This window comes from Zalophus californianus, chromosome 5 (genome assembly GCF_009762305.2).
Source record: "Zalophus californianus isolate mZalCal1 chromosome 5, mZalCal1.pri.v2, whole genome shotgun sequence".
NCBI classification, from domain to species: Eukaryota; Metazoa; Chordata; class Mammalia; order Carnivora; family Otariidae; genus Zalophus; species Zalophus californianus.
The window spans coordinates 85,816,037-85,837,816 of record NC_045599.1 but is presented as its reverse complement, the minus strand read 5'-3'; the positions used below and the strand labels follow the sequence as shown (position 1 = coordinate 85,837,816).

Below are 21,780 nucleotides of genomic sequence, written 5' to 3'. Positions count from 1 at the left end.
TCATGTATCTCTGGAAAACATTTACAATAAAAAATGCTTCAAGAAAAAATAAATAATTTCACATTACCTCTGGCAATAATAAATTATTTCTGTTGAGAAAATGATCTTTCTTGAGCTCAGTATTATGCTCAGATCCTGTTGTGGCAACAAATGCTTAAGTCTCCTTTAAAAGGAGCCTCGATGTCCATTCACAATTCAGCAAGACATTAATTTAAATTCTGTGCCAGGACAGGCTTTTAAAGTAAGATCAAACCTAATATACTTATTATGAACAAACCAAATAAATCTTATAATGGTAATCAAAGCAAGGAGGTATCCCTGAGTTATCAAAGGTAATTAGTTTTTAAAGAAGAATCTATGTGAGGGGGATTAAGGACTGCTACCTTTTCCTACTCTAGGTCAAGAATTCCCTAAGGTGTGCGATTCCCAAAGAAGCTCATGGGATTGAGGGGAGAACTCCCTGGGAAGCATAGGTATGAACCGATCGGTCTCAGTGACCTGCAGAATCTTTGCAGTATGTGGCAGCAAAAGGTTCTTTTACCAAATTGATTCCACCTGGGCATGGATGGCCGGGAATTTCTAAGCCCCTCTGGTTTTTCTTCAGTCCTGGGAAAGAAAACAGCTCCTACCTAACAAGAGTAGTCCAAAGAGGTGGGGGTGAGTTATGTCATTGATAAAGACAGAGAATTAAGTACCCCCTTGCTGCTAACACCTCACACTCTGTCCCCGGAAAGAGAGAATGGAGATTATTTACCTTTATTAACAGAAGCAATGCAAGGTAAAAACAGAGCAAGTCCACAGGTGGAAAGCCATCATAGAGAAGCGGAAAGAGTCTTGCAGAACTCTGATGTTTTGTTTTTTTCCTCCTCCCTGGAGCCTGTTAGCTCCTTACAGATTGTCTTACACACCCTCTCTGCATTCCAGTTTTTAACAACATTTTGGGGATGTAGTAGGTGCCGAATCACCATTAAAGAGAATGAGTCAAGATGTGAGAGGCTGTCCATGATGGAGAAGTCAGCTGACATGGGAGGAAAGCAAACTAGGCCATGGACAGAGTTTAAATAGAAAGATAAGGGAATAGGTAATTTTGAGCAAACACATGCAGGTTAGAATGTAAGCTCCTCAAGCACTGGGACCATGTCTTATTTATCTTTATGCTCCCAGCACATAATAGGCAGATAATAGTGTTTGCTGAGTGACGGGCAGCAGTTACGTGGAGGAATCAGCCAACAATTACTGAGTCCTTGCTATGTACCATATGCTCTGTCGTATGCTTTACATACAGTAACTCATTCAATCCTGACCCTAAGCCTAGGAGAACATACCTTGCCCCAGATCACAAGGCTGACAGAACCAGCACTAAGCCTCTCGGCCATTATGTCTCAATGGCAAACTGACCACTAGAGAATGTTAAAGTTACTTTGGGACCATGGGTTGGAGAAGCTTTGCAGTGCCTCTAAGTAGAAAGGAGACCTCCAGGTTATTTTTTAAGAAAGGAAGAGGGTACTGATCTGGGATCTGATACGCTGAAAGTGCTACCTAAAGGAGACAAATATATTATTAATAATAAAATAAAAATAATATAAAATAATTATGGGACAGGCTTGCCAGAATACAAAACTTCTTTAAAACAATCCGAAATCTTTCTTTAAAAATGTCACAGTCACTTTAGAAGCCAATAAAGTAATATATACTAATTAAAGACACTATGATCTCACTTATCTACCTAAGATGAACACTAATCACAAGCACAAGCATGTTCACTGTGCACTGGTGCCAAGGGTAGAAACATGGGAAAATAGGCTAAATGCCCACCAACAGACAAATGAGTAATAAAACCAGTACACCCACGTTTTGGACTGCTCTGTAGCAAATGAATGAGGTAGCTCTCTGCCCTGGCAAAGAAAGATATCTGATGTAAGAAGTGAACGGAGCATTTGTACAGTGTGATGAACTTTTTGCTAAAACCAAACACAATACTATACCTTTCTACAGATATGCATGCAAGAGGGGTGTGTGTGTGTGTGTGTGTGTGTGTGTGTGAGTGAGAGAGAGAGAGAGAGGAGAGAGAGAGAATGCAAGTGATCGAGTGTGCACACAGGTATCTGATTACCTCTCTTCAGTAGTGGATAGGGACCACGCACAGATTCTAGAGGGATTTTACATTATATATATATATATATATATATATATATACTATAATGTCTGACATTTTTGTCAAGAGTATACATATGTATTATTTGTATACATAAAAATTATCTTTTTTATTCTATTCTTTCTTAGATTTTATTTATTTGACAGAGAGAGACACAGCAAGAGAGGGAACACAAGCAGGGGGAGGGGGAGAGGGAGAAGCAGGCTTCCCACTGAGCAGGGAGCCCGATGTGGGGCTCGATCCCAGGACCCTGGGATCATGACCTGAGCTGAAGGCAGACGCCTAATGACTGAGCCACCCAGGTGCCCCCATAAAAATTATTTTAAGCATGTTTAAAAGAAGATTATTTTCTAGGAAGGCAGGGAAAAAGATGAAACTGAGTAGGGTTAGGGCCCGGGGTAGGGAGGCATCACCTTTTGATTTTGTTGCTTAGCACCAGTCTTAATGAAACTGAGAAGGGCACCCCTTCTCGTGGGGAAAGAAAACCTGGAAGGTATCTCTGACACATCATTTGTGTGTGAAAGAAGAGGTGGATGGAAATGTCCAGGGAGGGTGTGGCTGAGGAATGCAGATGGAAAACCTGAGGCTAAGGCTCTGGGCAGCAGCTGGTGGCTTTTGGAGAATTCTAGACCTCATTTTCTTGCAGTCTCCTTTCTTCACCATCAGATCATTGTAACACCTATCTGGGAAGCTGAAATCAACCCCAACCTGCAGAATCTCAGAGTTGGTCCAATCCTCTCCACCAACCCAATCACCTTATTCTAGCAATTTTGAAATGCAAAGTGTACCTTTCCAGGGAGTACACCTAATAAATCAGACACTACTCACCATACTCAAATGCTTATAGGAGTGAGAGGCAGCAGCTTGGGAAAAAGAGCAAAAGAGAGCCAGACTCACACTTGGCAAGATTTCGATATCTTATTAGAGGTACTCAATGTGTGATTAGGACAAGTCCTTACATCAGGATGCAGTAACAGCAACTGGCCCACACCCACCGAGGAAACTGAAAAGTGAAGGTGAGAACCCAAAAGAGGTGTTTAACTGAATCTGACATAGATATGAAATCATATAAAATAAATCCTCAAAAAACCCATCTAAGATTCAAAGCAAGGTCTTCAGTGAGTATCCTTAAAAATGTAGGTTCTTGGGCAAAAATGCAAGCTTGTTATCTAATTGTTGCCCTCATTCCTTTTTCTTGAATCTGTGTCTGAGCAGAGGGGGTGACTGGAGCCATCATTTCACAGCAGAAGTAAGACAATGGTAACAATAATTGTTGACAATAACAATAGTGAACAAAAAAAGCTATCCTGAAAAACCAGGGCTTGAAATTCTAAGTATTGCCCTTCCAATTTTGGGAGTATTTTGTTCTATATTTAAATCATCAAAAACATAAAAATACCTTTCCCATTATGTATTTACTTTCATGCAGTGTTTTTGTGAACTTACCCAACAGGAGTTTTTTTTTTTTTTTAAGATTTTATTTATTTATTTGACAAGAGACAGACACAGCGAGAGAGGGAACACAAGCAGGGGGAGTGGGAGAGGGAGAAGCAGGCTTCCCGTGGAGCAGGGAGCCCGATGTGGGGCTCCATCCCAGGACCCTGGGATCGTGACCTGAGCCGAAGGCAGACGCTTAACAACTGAGCCACCCAGGTGCCCCTGAACTTACCCAACTTAACCAGGAGTTGACACTTAGGGTTATTAACTAATACACACTGCTTCATTCAATACATAATTTTAACGACAATTCTCGCAACAATGATAAATTTAGTAGGCCAATATGGAGATGATGTTTCTAAAAAAGCAAATATTATCATTTTAAAAACTGTACTCACATCTGAAAGTACCAAGAATGAAATGGTAATAACTTCCATAACTGGATGACCTTTTTGTCCATGTTGACTTATTCAACTTGCCCATCCATTTTAAAATCCAATTTATCCTCTGAGGTACTTGCTGATTTCCAGGTCTGTAAATGTTCATATTGACTATTTCTCCACAAGTGAAAATTTTAACATCTGCTTTCATGAATATAAATTTGAGTAAATTTCATTCCAAGTCTTGAATTTAAGAAAATGATGATGCACCACTTCGTTTCATTTCTAAAGCACTCGATAAATAACTACTATGACCTATCAACTTATTATGAGCGAGGCACTAGTCTACATATTTTAGGCTTTTCATTGCAGTAATTCTTAAAATGACACAAAAGTAAATGCATAATAGGAAAGGTAGAGCATTTTGATTCCATGGATTGCAACTTTTGGTTAAAGATGACACCAATTAACTACAATATACTTGAAGACCTAATAATAGAAAAAAATACACAAGAACACTGAAAGCTGTCTTTTTTTTTTTTTTTTTTTGTCCTAATAAGCATTGATTTTAAGAAACAACAGGTTTTTTGGAAGCTCTGTCTTGGAGGGAATACAACATCTACGTCAGTAATATTTTTTTAAATCCAAAACAGACAAGATCTAACGAAAGCACTTCCATGGGGAGTGAATAAAACAGCTCACAACACCGTAGCTTTCCTGTTCCCTTCCCCATGATCCAAGCTGGGGCTGGTCCAGGACAAGCGAGGGAAGAATGCTAGAATACTCACAATGGTCTGTTCGCATACTCTCCACACTGACAGTCACTCTGAACTTGCCTACTTCCCGCTCTCCCTAACACGCTCCTTTCCAAGGTAGCTTAATGCAGGAAGCCTGGATTCTGTGTACTCTTACTTCTCAAGCTGATCTTGCCATGGAGGTAAGCAGTTCTTCCTTGTTTCTTCTTTTCTTTTTTTTTTAAACCACACTTTAACCGTTCCTTTTTTTTTTTTTTATTATTTGAGAGAACGAGAATGAGAGAGAGAGAGAGAGTACATGAGGGGGGGAGGGTCAGAGGGAGAAGCAGGCTCCCTGCTGAGCAGGGAGCCCAGTGCGGGGCTCTATCCCGGGACTCCAGGATCATGACCTGAGCCGAAGGCAGTCGCTTAACCAACTGAGCCACCCAGGCGCCCCATCCGTTCCTTCTCTTGAATTAACAAAAAAGAAACAGTAGCATACCACTCACTCATCCTAACTCCAGGGGACGCTGAACAGAGACAATTTGCAATACTGGTGTTTGGTTGAACTTTAAGGCTGGGTAACAAATATTTTTCCAAAACATGTGATTTTCTATTGTTTGCTTTCAACAAAACTGAAAGTGTATCTAATCAATTTGTCAGGCAGTAGATCATTAAAAATAATTGACTGAAACTCAAGTTTGACAATAGACAATTCTGTAATTTATGGACCATAACTCACAAGGAGTTCAAGGGACTGAATGACATTCTTATAACAGAACTCCTTCCATTCCCACATATTTACGGTAACATCATTTTTTTGCCTTACCTTTATAAAAACAAAAATTAAGAAGAAAATCGATACTGAAACCTATCTCATTCTAGCAATAAGTAACATTCACTGATGGATACATGAACATATGGGGATACAAAGGGCACATACGATTCATCCACTGAGAGAAAGGTTTCCATTAAAGTTCATGAAATAAATGACCAAAATGGCAATATACAGGGACTATCTTGATCAACTGTATACTACTAATAATCTTTATAACTCAATCCAGAAAAAATTTAATACTTACTTTTAGGATGACAGAATTTTTAAACTTAATATACACATACATATGTATTTCATAAGAGTAATGAAAGGTTGATCAATAACAAGACTCTCAAGCATAAAAATATTTCACTAAGATAAAATTCTGTGGGAAGTAGAATGGAAATATGAGTTCAAGGAGAAAATAAGAATGTGAAATTTGACTGTTAAAGATCTTATTCAGGCCTTTTTTAAAAATGCATGATTTGGAAATCAAATAGCTACTCACTGGATATGCTTATTTTAAAATATCAATATTTATTATATTCCAGAAAAAAACATCTTTGGCAATTTTTTAAATGTATAAAAACTAGATGTCAACTTAAATATATGTAAGAGAGAGTTTTTCAAATTCTAATAGGAACAAAGGAGTCTTATTAAAAAAAACCCCACTTCACACTCTGTAATGTTCTTTCTCTCCTTCCTGCCTATATAAATGACATTTCTCTAAGTCATAGCATCTCAACAGCTCACTTCCTTTATCAAATCTTCCCCAACACCCCCAACCCTCAATAGCTACTGTCTTTTGTAACACTTATGTTAATTCATCTGGCCCACACCTTTTTTTTTTTTTTTTAAGTAGACTCCACACTCAGCATGGAGCCCAATGTGGGGCGTGAACTCACAACCCCTAAAATCAAGACCTGAGCTGAGATCAAGAGTCAGACGCCTAACCGAAAGAGCCACCCAGGCGCCCAAAGCCTACACAACCTCTTAAGGAGACACAACACTTAATATGTGCCAGCCTTTATGTATATTAACTCAGTTAATCCTCCAACACTTCTGTGAGGTAGACTCTATTATTGTCACCTTTTTCCGGATGACAAAACCAAGGACAGAGAGGTAATAACTTGTGCAAGGTCAAGCAGCTAGCTAGTAAGCGGTGGAGCTGGGAAAGGAGCTGCAGATGACGTGCAGGTTCGTTGACTCTGGAGTCTGAGCTCTTAACCACCATACTCCCCCTATATTTCCCATCCCCCTGCCCTTCATCTGAGTTTAGTGTAACACTTATTTGTGGGGGAGGATGCTTCCCTGCCAAGAAGCTATGCTTTCAGCACAGCGGCTGCTGTCAAAGAGCCCCCAAGATAACCTCTGAGTTCTGAATTTGTGTAGCCAGAATGTGCTTACAGTCCCTTAAAATAACCTCCTCTTTCATGCCTGTAGGGAATAATCAGATTCGACACATAGCTACTTATTTCAATTTTTAAAAGTTCCAATTAACAGGAAAGAAAAATCCTTAGAAGTCAATTGCATATTATGGTATTCCAAAAATGTTTTAATTACCTAAGTTTGCCTAGCCATAACTTACTTAATGCTTTTTACTCTTAAACTAAATATGGAACGCAGTCATGGGGAAAAAAAGAGAGATTGATTGCAAACCATTTTAATATCCTCATGAATCTTTTTATGGAAATAAAAACAACTTCAGTGAAGCTCTGAGACCTTGTTTACAAGGAGGAGGACTCCAGGGATGGAAGGCCCAGATTCAACCATCCTTAGAAGATGAATTTAGGAGCAAGGAGTTAAGCACAACAGAGACTTTACGTGATACTAAGTTTTGTGAAGGCTCCTTAATGGTTATACCTAACTGGCCATCTATCTAGTCTTTCTACAGTTTAAGAAACCAAGTCCGTAAGAAATTTAAGGACAAACTCAAGGTCACTCCGGTTGGCTTCAAGGTGCAACTAAGGATTCAGATCTCTAGTTCCCAATGTGATTCTGTGTTTAACTAGATGAAGTTCATTTTGACTCTCTAAAAGTCAAGGGTCATGTTATTAATCCAATCACATTACACATTCAAAACAGAGAAAAACTAAGGGACCTCTTTTTGAATGCTAAATGTGCCCACGCAAGGAAATTACTCAGTCATTGCAGCCAAAGGAAAGTCTTTTCTTCCATACTTTTTGATGGCAGTTCATTACATTTTACCTCCAGGCTACTTGCTTTCTTTTAGCAAGATCCATTACACATAGTACTTTTATAATATGTCAGTGGAAAATAGGCAAAAGTATTGCATTTAGATATTTCTCTTAAGGGTTGAAACACGGTTTACACACATACTCATTCACTCACAAACATGTGCCTAGGAGAACGTAGTCCTGGGGGGATAAAAAACTTGAAGGTATATATTTTAACCGATCTGGAACCTGAACCTTGTGCTAGTGAAAATGTACATGACACACTGGTAACCCATAGCAACCTAATTCTTCAAAGTAGCTGTTGATGTCAGAAAACTAGGGCACCAAAGTCTAATAATTACAACTCCGAAGACAAATGAAGCCACAGCTAGCAAATGTCACTTACTGATCATGATGTCACTGCAAGGTATGCACTTATTGTGATGAAACAAATATAACATAAGGGGATACAGGGGCTCCTGCCTGTATCACATTCTATCTTCCAAATCAAGATCAACAACAACAAAAAAAAGCTAAAGTAGCCTTAGTGTCATGAAAAGCTTCCTTCAATTTAATGAAAGATGATTATAGTACAAGAAAAATTAATCCTCACTTCTCCCATCTTTTCCTCCAGAAAAAATGTTATTTTCTATAAACTAAATATAATCTTTGAAAAATAAAAAAAAATAGTTCCAAAAGGGCATTTCATTAAATTATGGGTGCTACAAATGGATTTCTTATTTAACCTGATAGAAGGCAAAACATTGTGTTGCATTAGAAATCTTTCAAATTCCTCTGATCTTAGGGAGCTTTTAAAGCTAGTGAGCACAAGATTTCCTCTAATTTAATATTTCTAGAAACCTTTTGAATGTAATGTTTGAGCAATAATGAAAAGAAACACAAGAGTGTTTTTTAATAGCTTAAATGATGTTAAGAGAGGACTCTAAACTGCACCTCCTACCATTTTCAGAATCTGGAGAGAACACAAATAGAGACACTAAAACTTAAATATAAAACACCAAGAAAAAAAAAAACAAAAAAACAAAGTTGGTTGAACCTATGCCTCCCAACTCAGTTTGTTGCAAAATCAATGATGACCACACAGTTTTTATAATCTGGGAAGTGCTGTTTGATTTGTTTTTGATTTTGTTTTCTCGCAAAGCTTAATTGGGGCCAAAGGTTACTTTGAGGAGAAAACGGTCAAAGAGTAACTAAAATAGAGACTGAGGAATTTAAGGATACTTTATCAGGTTTGTATTACTTTAGTTTTCTTAAAAGAATATTTCAAGTAAACTGAATTTGAAACATTTAATATAGACTCTTAATAAAGACAGATATTCCATAATATCAACTCTGTTTCTTTATCCTTGTTGCTGAGAGGTAATAAAATCTTTTGCATAATTAATGGTTTAGTAACCTAATACAATTTATCTAATCGTAAAATATTAATAGTTTCTCTCCCCCAAGCCCCATGTTTTTCTGGCTCATAAATTTGGTACTAACAACAAACAGGCTCTATTCATTAATACTCATCCGAATAACTGCATCTGGTCAGTTTATTTAAAGGGGGCAAAATTAGCATATATCCAAAGACAGTTTAGAAAGTTAAATTCGAAAGTAGGTATTTGTGTTCTTTCAAGAAATATTAAACACAAGCCAATCGACAAAAGCATGGAAGTTGGCTGATGTTTTCTCTATACCTAAGATGAAAAGCTACATCTTGTCCATGGATTTTGATCAATCGCCCAGATGCCTGGTTTACATGAGGCCAAAGTTTAAAACACCGAAGAGCTTTCAAGTATTTCACAGTATGGCTGCTTTGGTGCAGCATAACCAGACCCCATTCAGGCACTTTGAACTCGTCGACATCCAAACACCCTGAAGACCTCACATCTCTCTTCCTTAGGTTTCGACCAGTGATTTAATTAAAACTCCAATGAGCCAGGATCCAGACAACCTGAGCCTTCATGCAACGGTGTGTGAAAGAAAACGACAGATGGAGGGAGGTCAGGAAGGCCACTGAGAAAAGGCTCTCTCTCCACAACAGGGCTTATTTTTTCCAAGAGGGAGATTTGTTGAGAGGGGCTCAGATACAAACATAGAAGGATGTATAGTTTGGATGAAAGTCTTTCAGGTGAACTGGTATCTCCATCTCCCACCGACTGCTTTCATGTTGGAAAAAAACAAAAAATATAAAGGCTCTGGGCTTGAGAGAGCAAAAAGAAAGATTGCTATGTCACTTCGAATAGTTATATATGCTGGTTTCAGGTTCAGTCCAGGCCAAGAACAGTAAAACTCATTGGGAGAAGCACTCTAAGTTAACTTCACATTATACCTAACTTATTTATCTGCCGTTTCCCACCAACTTCTGAAGCTTTCTGCTTTCAAGCTACAGAAATCTCATACAAATGCTTCACCCTGTTTATTCCACCCATTGTGACATCCAGAGGCAATCTGAGGTCTGTATTCTTATTACTTTTGTTATGCTAATACTCTAAGCGCCCAGTGGATAACAACTTCTCTTTCTTAACTGACCAATCCACTGGCATTGTCACCTTGGAGGGCCGGGAGTCAGTTAAATCTTGGTGGTTCCTGGTTCCGCTAAGGGGCTACTAGTCAGCCACTGGGCATTTTGGACTGCTCAGTTAGGGAGAAGGAGAGAGGAGAAAAGAAAAGCTTTTAGGGCCTGGTAAATGCATGTTTGTTGGGTTGAGTACACAGGCAAGTCGGAGCCTATTAATTTCCAAATCAACCACTGGGATAAGCTCACAGTCACAGCAGCAGAAGAGGGCCCTCTAATTTACAGAAACTATCCTCTGTGATGAGCACCAGATCCCCTGGACCACCTGCGAAAACTCTGAGGCTGCAGTGATGGTGACAGACTCATTTAAACAAAAAGCAAAAGCAATTAAGCAAACAGACTTGACTGAGAAGTAGGAATTCTCTGGCGAGCTGCTTCAGCATTAACTCTGCGACACAGCCTATCTCCTAAGTATACCTAAGGAAAAACAACAGAAAACCATGCTTGATGACACAGGTCTGGGCCAAAGCGGGTGCCATGCTGTACTCAAGGAAGAAACATTCCATTACAAGCAACAGTTTTTTAAGCAAATCTAAAAGCAGATAAGGCACATCTCCTGTGTGATGGGGATGCTACTTTGTACCCATAAAATGAAACCTCTGGCCATAGCTGAAGGTGTAATTTTAGAGCTCTCAGAGATGTGGAACAATGGCTTATGCAAGAGTAGAAAAGGATGGTCAAAAATATTGTTTCTGACTTACTAGAGATTTTAGAAAACTCACTAAAAGATTATTTCAGAAGCAAAGACTTTCTTGTAGGTAGCAAAGTGAATATTCCCTGAACACAGTACCCTTTGCTTCGCCACAAAACCCAAAAAGCAAACAGTGCCTGCCCATATATTTTATCATTAGTTTCCAAACGCTTTATTATCTACTGGTATAAAGATTCAAGGAAACAATATTTCCTTTTCTAACTTTTTCAGCCTAGCTAACAGCAAAGAAAAATCTAAAGTGGCATTTTTATGAGGTCCTTTTCTAAGAGAGTTGATACCATGGTTAAGTGGTCTGGTTACTAGGATTAAATTTGTGGTTGGAAAAGTACTCCATTCTAAAGACAGTGAATGGTTAAGTGGTCTGGTTACTAGGATTAAATTTGTGGTTGGAAAAGTACTCCATTCTAAAGTCAGTGAATTCAACACCAACCAACATAAATGTGCAACTCTGAGGGTGTCTGGGAGCCACGGCTCCATCCAAATCCACTGCCCATGGTTAAGTCCCTAAGAGGATTAAAAGCCTATTTACTTGTCACTTGGTTGATAAAGATGCTGCTCATCAATCCCGTCCTAAAAGCAATAAACAATCGCCCGATTTTATACTCTCCCAGGTAAAGACTTGTAAACAAAAAGAACTAGTAAGGAACATTTTTCTTAAAAGAAAGTTAAATTCCAGTAACACCTGCTATTGTAATACATTCCATATTTAAGGCAGGCCATACGTGGGGGGAGTGTGTGCATGTCAGAGACAGTCAGTGATCCACTAACTGAAAGCCGTATTTGACAGAATTCCCATTTTGTAAAATTAAAACAACAACAAAAAACCCCACTGTTTTTAGATCTTAGAAATAAAGATTCCAATTAATGAACTCATGACCAAGACAAATATTATGAGAGGTAAGAGGAGATATACATAGGGAAAGAACATATATATGTAGAGTTAAATGTTTTACCATTTCTGATTATCAAAAGGCTAATAAGTATATTTTTTAAACCACACAGTGAGTATGATGACAAGTTTAGGAAAGACTACCATACATACCATGTTCAAAAAACCAATTGCTCCGTGAGAGACTATGGACTCTGAGAAACACACTGAGGGTTCCAGAGGGGAGGGGGGTGGGGGGATGGGTTAGCCTGGTGATGGGTATTAAAGAGGGCACGTTCTGCATGGAGCACTGGGTGTTATGCACAAACAATGAATCATGGAACACTACATCAAAAACTAATGATGTAATGTATGGTGATTAACATAACATTAACAACAACAAAAAAAACCCAAAAAACCAATTGCTAGTTTATTAAAAACGACAAAGAATTCCAGAACCAGTGCACATGTTTCACAGCTATGCTGCTCTGTTTTCTTACCCTGGATGTTGTACAGTCGGACTCTATGGGTAACATGTTCCAAAAAGCAAGTCACGTCTGAATAAAACCTTCCACGTTGCACTCTGACAAAGGGCAGTGTTGTGTAAACATAAGGCTGAGGAGGAAATGACATTTTTAAGAAAAATTTCAGCTTTTAACTTTTCCAAGGGATGTTTATTATCATTTCCCAAATGGCAAATACATACCACCTGATATTTGCAATCTCAAGTGAAAACCAAACCTTACAAGGTATCAGAACAGACGCATGCTATAAAAATGGAGTATAAGGTTTTTCATTAGACAAAAAGTACTGAAAATAGAAAATAAAAATGTTTACAACTTGACTGGCCTAGATGATCTACAAACATTCCTCCCAGCTATAAAAATTTCTAATTAAAACCCTTCTATATTGTCCATCTGCTATTTATTAGAAATACCATTCATTCTACAGCAGTGACATTTTCCCAGGCAAACATTTATTATAACCGTGGCCCCCTAATGTTCAGGGGTCGGGGGGCAGGTGGCAAGGATGACCACAGGGAGTCATCTAAGCAAACAGAAAGCAGGATTCAGAGACATCGCTTAATCACAGTGAGGTTTACTAGTGTTTAAAACACACTGCCCTAGCTGAATATAAAGCAAATTTACAAACTTGAAAAAACTATGGCAACCACTGGTTTAAGGTTTCGTCATTTCGAATCTAGTGTCAAGAAAAAACAGGAACAGAACTTAACTTCTGTGACACAGGAACACACTGAAAGCATTTATGAAGAATTATATTTTCTCTTTTTCTTTTTTTTGGAAGGAATTATATTTTCTTAAGCATTACAGGCTGCAGAAGCTCAACAATGGCACCTAGGCTTGCATTGCGAACTACTTAAGTAGCATCAGATTTTCAGAACTGTGCAATTTTCTTCCAAATGTACCTCTCTGGTTCTAGAAAAAATATTCTGAAATTAATATAATGCGTTAAGAGTTTACAAAGTTCTTGGATCTAATTTTACTATATAGCTAAAAAGTAAGGGAAGAAGATGAAAGCTGGCATGGGGATTTCTGGGCTCCTACCTGTTTCTGATGCCCCCACCTGCCTCCCTGATAGTCTTTTAAATTTTTTCTTTGTAAACATATGATAATTCTCTTGGACTTTTTATTTAATATTAGAGCTATTTAAAGATAGAATAATTTTAAATAAATTAGTCACAATTGTCCATACATAATATTCCATAAGTATGCTACTTTTCATTTTTTCTTTAGTATAAGAACAGTCAATCAAAACCAAATTCCTGGGGTGCCTGGGTGGCTCAGTTGGTTAAGTATCTGCCTTCGGCTGGGGTTATGATCCCAGGTTCCTGGGATCAAGCCCCACTTCAGTCTCCCTGCTGAGCAGGGAGCCTGCTTCTCCCTCTCCCCCTGCTGCTCCCCTTGCTTGTGCCCTCTTTCTCTCAAATAAATAAATAAAAATCTTAAAAAAAAAGCAAACCCAAAACCCAAATTCCTGTCTAAGTGAGAACAGACTGATACAGCTTATACTTAGGATGCACCACCCTTCCTAGAATGGCTACTATGAGCTGTAGTTTACCTTTAATTCCTCACTGATTAAAAAAAAAATCAAAACAACAAAAAACTAGACTCCTTAGAACAGTCAATGCTTTTCTTTAAAATTATTTGATTTTGGTTAGCAGGTTTTTCTAAATTGAAGAACAAAAGTAACTTCTGCAGGAGACAGGTCTCTAGGCAACAAAATATGGAGAATATTTAACTTATCTTGAAGTAGAGAAAACCTATATAAGTAGAAGAGCAAAGGAAGATGCTCTAAAGAAAAAAATACAGAACTGACTACACAAAAATTAAAAAAAAATACTGTAACAGCATAAAATAATTAAATTAGATGACTCATGGATGGAACATTCCACAATATATAGGAAAAAGGATTAATTTTTACCATATATAAAGAATGCTTATAGATCCGTAAGTCATACCAGTAGAAAAATGGTCAAAGGACTTATATAGGAAACTCACAAAAGATATAGGAGAGAGAAATAAATGTATGAAGTTTAGCTTCCCTAATAATCACAAAAACTTAACAGTAAAATATTTTTCACCCATTATTATAGGTAAAGCTTTTGATATGGCTGATTCTCAGTGCTTGGAGTGCTGTATTAGAGAGCTACTCTCAAAAATGCTGGTGGGAGTGAAAATTTACGCAATCACTTTAGAGGACAGAGAAATGGTACGTATCAAGTTTTTTTTTTTTTTTTAAGGTTTTATTCATTTATTTGACAGAGAGAAACACAGCTAGAGAGGGAACACAAGCAGGGGGAGTGGGAGAGGGAGAAGCAGGCTTCCCACTGGGCAGGAAGCCCGATGCGGGGCTCAATCCCAGGATCCTGGGATCATGACTGGAGCTGAAGGCAGACACTTAACGACAGAGCCACCCAGGCGCCCCAGTACGTATCAAGTCTTAAAGGCCTCATCCACTGACACAAAATGACTCTTCTAGAAAGTTATTCTCAGGAAATAATCATCACTGCATAAAAAGAATGCTACAAAGAAAGCTTATCACAATGTTACAGTAGTGAAGTATTGAGGTATTGGGAGAAAATCTACATATGCAACAATAGGAAATTCTTTTTTTTTTTCCACATATATACAACATTTTTGTGTGTGTGAGAACATTTAAGTTCTACTCTCTCAGCATATCATATAATACGGTGTTATCAACTATAGTCCCCATGTTAGACATTGGACCCTCAGACCTTTAATCACAACAGTATATATTAAAATTGTGTTTTCGAAGAATATACCATTTGATTGTGAGCACTGTCACAATGAAAAAATATGTAAATGTAGGAAGACAAAACTTGAAAATGGGGGAGAAAGGGATATGCATAGTAAGACAATAAAAAATACATCAAAATGTTGGCAGTGGTTTGCATGGCCTTCGGAATAGTTGGTAAATTTTATTGTTTTCTTCAGTTTTCTGCATTTTCAAAAATGTGCCAAAACTTGTATATATTACACCTTTACAGTCAAGGGGAGGGAAACATTTTTATTTATTTTTTTTATTTTTAAAGATTTTATTTATTTATTTGAGAGAGAGAGAGAATGAGAGATAGAGAGCATGAGAGGGAAGAGGGTCAGAGGGAGAAGAAGACTCCCCGCTGAGCAGGGAGCCCGATGTGGGACTCGATCCCGGGACTCCAGGATCATGACCTGAGCCGAAGGCAGTCGCTTAACCAACTGAGCCACCCAGGCGCCCAATTTTTTTGTTTTTTAAAGTGCTGAAAGTTAAGGAGAAAAATGGCCCATTGGGCAATTTATTCTTCTCCTATGGCTAGATAATTTGTCTCTGTATATATGCTGTGCCACATATGTACAGAACACCACAACAGCACCTGAACCCTCCATCAAATCTGGCTTCTTTCCATGGAGAGCAACTGTTCATTGTAGCACCTTAATGAATTCCAACCCTGCAAAATTATTTACCTAATACTCACGACTACCAATTGCCAAGTGTCAATAAGGAAATATAATAGTGGAACCAACTCATCTATACCTAACAGATGACAAAATAATGAGATGAACTTATTATTTTCTTCATTACTCTTTCAATAAATGCTTATTCACAGCTCAGTTCATTGGCACTTACCTTGGCTTCCCCATCAGGTAAGAAGAGGTAGGCACCACTTTTGTCCTTTTTACTGGTGGTTCCATACCATGAAAATTGCACTTTTACTTCATGATGTTTACTGTCTTCTTTATTTATCATTTCCTAAGGATAAAAACAATGTTTAAAAGCAACTCACTATATTAAGATTTTAATGTTGTATCTGGTTCCATGTATATGTTGATTAAAGAAAAAACACCAAAAAACCTCAAGACAGACAGAAAAATGCTAACATTCAGCCTCTAATGTTCACGATTCTTGGATGAACACCCCAAATCTTATATTTAAAAGTATACTTTTATAGCTAATACTTAGAATTTAAAACTTTCACAATAGAAACAAAAAGTCACAACACACTTCATTAAGGAAGAAAGAGATACACAAATTAAGAGATGTAGACCAGTGCTTCTCAGACTTTCTGTACTGAAGAAGCAGGTTTATTTTTTTATTTCCAGTATGCATGGACCAATATTTTTGTGAAGTACAATAAGAGTGAATTACTAGAAAAGTTAAATTTAAAGTGATATACAAAATATACACTCAAATTTTTTATTATTAGATTCAGCAGGCATAAATTTATTGTGTCATTGTGCTTTCAGAGTTTCCACAAACATTTTTCTCAACCATCACAGCTTCTATACTTATCGTGTGGACCAGTAACAGTTCACGGAGCAGCAGCACCCACACACCACCCTTGTTAGGAGCAAGTGGTCACAGTGGACCACATAAATCAGATACATATAGCTCATCCATCCTTTCTCCCAGAGTATTTGCATCGACTTTCCCCCCTCGGCATATGTAATCTGCACATATTATAATAAAAGTGATAAGCCTTTCATGAATTTGAAAACTATTCAGAACATACCTCCAAAAGCCCAGACTGATCAAACCGAAGTTTAACAAAGGAGTTCTCCAGAGTTATATCTTCTTCAGTACTTTTTACGTTCTTCATGTTGAAAATTCCTTTATCTTTTACATTACCATTATGCAGGACATACTCAGCTAAATGTGGGTCTGAACTTGCTGATTCCAAAATTCTATACACTTTCAGTCCGAGTGGTGGCATCTGCACTAGGAAAGAGATCTTTAAAAGACAGAGGAGAGAATTTTTTTAAAGAGAAATGCAATCTACTGAAAGAAAAGCATTTATACATCTAGTAAGAACAACAACAACAAAACTATCATATTTTAAAAAGAACTTAATACTCTACTATAAAGATGTTTTGAGAATTTATGGGTAGAGTATCCACATTTCCGTTTATCCAGGGAATCTAATAACTTCAAGTTGGTAGGACTATCAAAGGCATGAATGCTTTCATTCAATATATGAAATTATACGAGCATCCTCAATTGTCCTATGGTGCTCTTAATGGATGCTCAGAGGAGAAAATTCTTCATGAAGGTAGGAGCTTTAGGTGAACAACGATTTTTCTTAATTATCAGGAATCTTTTCATACTATGGTTTCAAGTACATTAAAAATAAAAGTGGTAAACGTAATACTATAAATATTAGGCACGCTAACAGTGGCCATCGAATGCCTGGGGTCCAGCAGACAAAGCACAGAGGATGCACACACACCGTAAGTCGTGACCTCTGCCTTCTAGGAGTTATTCCTCCCTTTTCTAGATAGGCTGTTTCCTGTAACATCTGACCAAAACTTCTATTATCTTCTCCTTTCTAACTAAAGGATTATGAATTTATGAAAGCAGCCAGCAAGAGCTTTTAACAAGCAAAGTAATTCTCATTTAGAGTTCCCAGCTTATCATTGTGTCTTCAGAAGTACAGTTTAACTTGCACTCGAGACTCCAAAAATTCAACTTTTCTAGTGATGTGGGGGTCCAGTTTAATATTACTTTAAGAAATTTTCTCCAAAAATGTCTATTACTTCAGGCCAGGTTTTCCACAGTTGTATCTCAGGTAAAAAGCACCTTCCTCTATTTTAAGAAGTCCTTCTTTTATGGTGTGTCATGTCACCTTTGCAATGAAACGCTGAAAGTACCTGAAGTCATTTAGAAAAGGTGTTATTTATCTCAACTTCAGTGTGCATAACTGTTACTAAATTGAGTTAAACGAAAAATTTCAAAATTTTTTAGGTAATGATGAATTCATTACTTCAGGAAAAAGTTCCAATACTTACAAAGATATACAATATACATGCTAATAACATACTCATAATAACATGTGATATACACAAGAACGAAGATATTAGTATTCTAGGAAACACAGGATCTCTTTTCCTTTAGTGTCATTTAACTGGTCAGTTCAATCCTCTGGTATCCACAGCTTTAACCACTTCACATACACCAATTTGACGGCTTGAGGGGGCATGGACACAGATATAAACTACATACTAACTATGCTTTTTTAATGGTGCCTCTTTAAGTTCTATGGCAAAAACATACCTCATAGGCTGTCTGTGAAATAGTACTTGCTGTATTCCAAACTGCACTCATCTGAATTTCCACAGGCTTTCCGGAAGCAGAAGACACTTGTGCTGTGGGGGAACTCACATAGACTGAGACTACTGAGATTCGGTCTTGTTCTGAAGGATTACAGACCACAAGATACCTGCAAAAACAGCTGCTTCACTACTTGGGTCTTAAAACAGTATTTCTACTTCTTTTACACTATGTGTAAGGACTCAGCTTGTAGACATAGAGTCAACACATGGAGAGGTCTTACAAGGAACATTCTGGTAAAATTTTTGGAGAACACGCAATTTCATCACAAATAACACACAGTACAAAGGGTAATGAAATAATGATTCACTTTCTAAGAACAAAATGTTATACAAATGGAAGACATTAATAGAACTATAATAAAGTTATTTCCATGGCCCAGAAAATGACCTATATAACACATGGTTTTATTAGCCTTTCTAAAATAATCAGCTTTATACGATTAATTTCCTGATCCCTGCCTAAGCTTGCTGAGTAAGAAAACACATACATTGCCTATTTGTACTTTAGCCACAATTAATTTCAATTAAAATCCTGACATTCATTTTAGACCACTAAAAGACAACAAAAACGTATGGCTATCCCCACAGAATCACACATTTATTTTATATACATGGGGTCCTTATTCCCCAAGAGAGTTGGTTCTGGAAAAAAGATCATTTGAAGTAACTCCACTTAAAAAGGGGGTTAAAATTTTATAACAAATAGTGCTAAAAAAGATTTGACTGGGCCTAGCTAGAAAAAGGACAACACACACTATTAAAATAAGTTTAGACAATTATTTTAAACTACATGCAATTCTTAGAATGAGCAAAAAATGAATGAACTGGAGTTTCTGGCAGACTTTTTCCAACAATATTTTATATTAGCACATTATGACACCCTTCACACATTTAATTTTTATAGGATGGTTTTAAACATAACTACATTTGTAAAAAATATTCAAGGACTTCATCGTTTTTCCTAAAGTCCTCTTCTTAATTTCTTTGATATTCAAAGAATTCTTAATTGGAGATCCTCACTGTTTCATGGCTTTGCCTGTGAGCAGAAATGTCCTAGACCATCATATCACAGACTTCATGAAATAGAGTCTTTGAAAGATTTATGATTTTATGATCAATTTGAATCATATTATCTTCAAATAAATCAAAAGATATTTCAAAGAGGATGTTTGAATAATATAACTCACTGATTCATTAGTGAATACTTTCTTGATCGAAATATTTTGGTTTCCTATACAATTCTGTAACTGCAGGAACACAGAACTGAATAGCCACATAGCAACCCCATCTCCCCGACCCATAGCAGCTACATCAAAGATGAGAGACACTAACTAATATTGTGTATTTAGTGCATTAGAAAGCGCAGTCATGCTCTTTTATTTTACGTGTGTCCTGTGTATTTCAATTGCATTGCAAATCACGTAAGAAGTAAAATTAATACCTGCAGTGGTCAAAACTAAAGTGAAGGACAATAGGAAAACACAAAAGAAAGAGCATGTAGCATAAAATCTATAAAATGTTTGACTTATAAAGGGTATATATAAGGTTTTATACCTTATAAAAGGTAGCTCTTATGATGGAAATAGTATTCTGAGATACCAAAAGCGACAACACAGCAATAAAAATGTCTCTAATTCCTAATGGCTTATAGTATGCACCAGGATCACACAACCTAGCTTACATCACTTATGTTCACCGAGATTCCACAGATGTACGAGAGGAGTGGCTGAAGCTGTGTAGTCAAAAACATATTTACAAAGGACACTGAAGTCTTGACATACTGGGTAAAACCCTATTTTATCCACAGAAGCAATTCTAAAGGATAGTGAGGGCAATGCTTAACAGACTTACCTGAGGGATCTGCCAACCTATTGGCACCCTCCTACTGCCCTCTACCAGAGCTTATGTGTCACCTGAATCGTCCCATCACAAACACACCTGGAGAATCACAACTGCCAGGATTCATTGTTACCAGCAAGAAAATACTGTATTCCTAATGTACAACATGGGGAAGAAAAACAGTTGAGGATCACCTATCCTCAGCACCAAAGATGTTTAAGCCAGCATCCCAGAAATGAGTGATTTACTGCTTAACCCCATGTTCCCAGAGGCTTAGAGATAATATGGTCTGAAGACTCGGGCCAGTATCCTGATTCTGCAGAAGCCCTGAGGCACACCCAGGTACTGAGCCTAGAATTCCTACTGTTGGATGCTCTATTACACAGGTCTGGTCATAAGGGCTCTGATAATAAAATGTAACATGTGCCCAAGAAATAAATTAGGTAATAAGCATCCAGAACACGGATTCCTTCCCATGTCTCATAGGGGGAAAAAGATTCACATTTAAAGCAAATAATAATTTTAACCATACATTTGGTTTTTTATATTAAATCGCTTTTTATAATAAGCTGTGAACTAGGGTCTGTTTTGTTTCATTTTGGTAGCTAATTAGTATGTGACCATAATGATGCTTCTACTGTACTGAATGATTATATAATTATCATGCCAGGAATCTATTAAAAAACTAAATGTGTAGAGTACATAATGAGTATAATGTTGCACTAAGAAAATCATTTTTTTAACATAATTAGAGATTCACACCATGTTCTTCAAGCACACCACAGCATAAATTTACCTGACATACACACAACTCTTATCTACATACATTTTAAGTAGAGTACAGAGAAAGTATAATCACATATGAAATATTTCCTTTGGAAATAAGCACACAATCAAAAATTAACTAAATGTTCATTTTTATTATGTTTGGTAGTCAAACATTTGTTATACTGCCAACATCCCTAAATAGGAGTCCATTTAAACTCATCAGCTGTGAATGAAACCAACAGGTTTCAATATCCTAAATATCAAACTCAGTTACTGAAAATTAATATCTGATTCACACTAAAGAAGAGGAGAGTAATACTTATATACTAAAAATGGGGATAGTTAATTTCTATTTTATCTTGTAAGTAACTGTAAAGGAAGCTCCTAACTTTTTCCCCCTCGATTTTCCCCACATTTACATTAGCTTCTTCCTGTCATCTCTCACCAGGTCACATCCAGCCTTCTCATTCTCATTATGACACTAGCCCCGTTAACTTGGGCTTACAGCAATGATCTCAATTCTCTGTGTACAAGGAACAACCCTCACCTCACAAAGGCAAAGCATTCATATGCTACCTGCCCATCAAATTAGATGACAGACTATGATCTACTTTGAGAGAAAAATGAAAGGACATCTACATGCTTTGTAGTCAAATTGGGAATCATTTTATGGAAGAACTAGA

The 21,780-nt window shown here is 37.3% G+C and overlaps 1 protein-coding gene across 6 annotated transcripts in view; it reads right to left on the bottom strand.

Annotated features, from left to right (window-relative positions):
• Nucleotides 1–21,780, bottom strand: part of MAN2A1 (mannosidase alpha class 2A member 1) — a 168,143-nt gene that overhangs the window by 29,036 nt on the left and 117,327 nt on the right. For all 6 annotated transcript variants that reach the window (XM_027604650.2, XM_027604653.2, XM_035727548.1 and 3 more), the window contains 4 exons: nt 18,432–18,597; nt 16,894–17,112; nt 16,011–16,133; nt 12,362–12,476 (listed from right to left, as the gene is read on the bottom strand). In XM_027604650.2, coding sequence (XP_027460451.1) covers nt 12,362–12,476; nt 16,011–16,133; nt 16,894–17,112; nt 18,432–18,597 — 623 coding nt within the window. The remainder of the gene's footprint in view (nt 1–12,361; nt 12,477–16,010; nt 16,134–16,893; nt 17,113–18,431; nt 18,598–21,780) is intronic.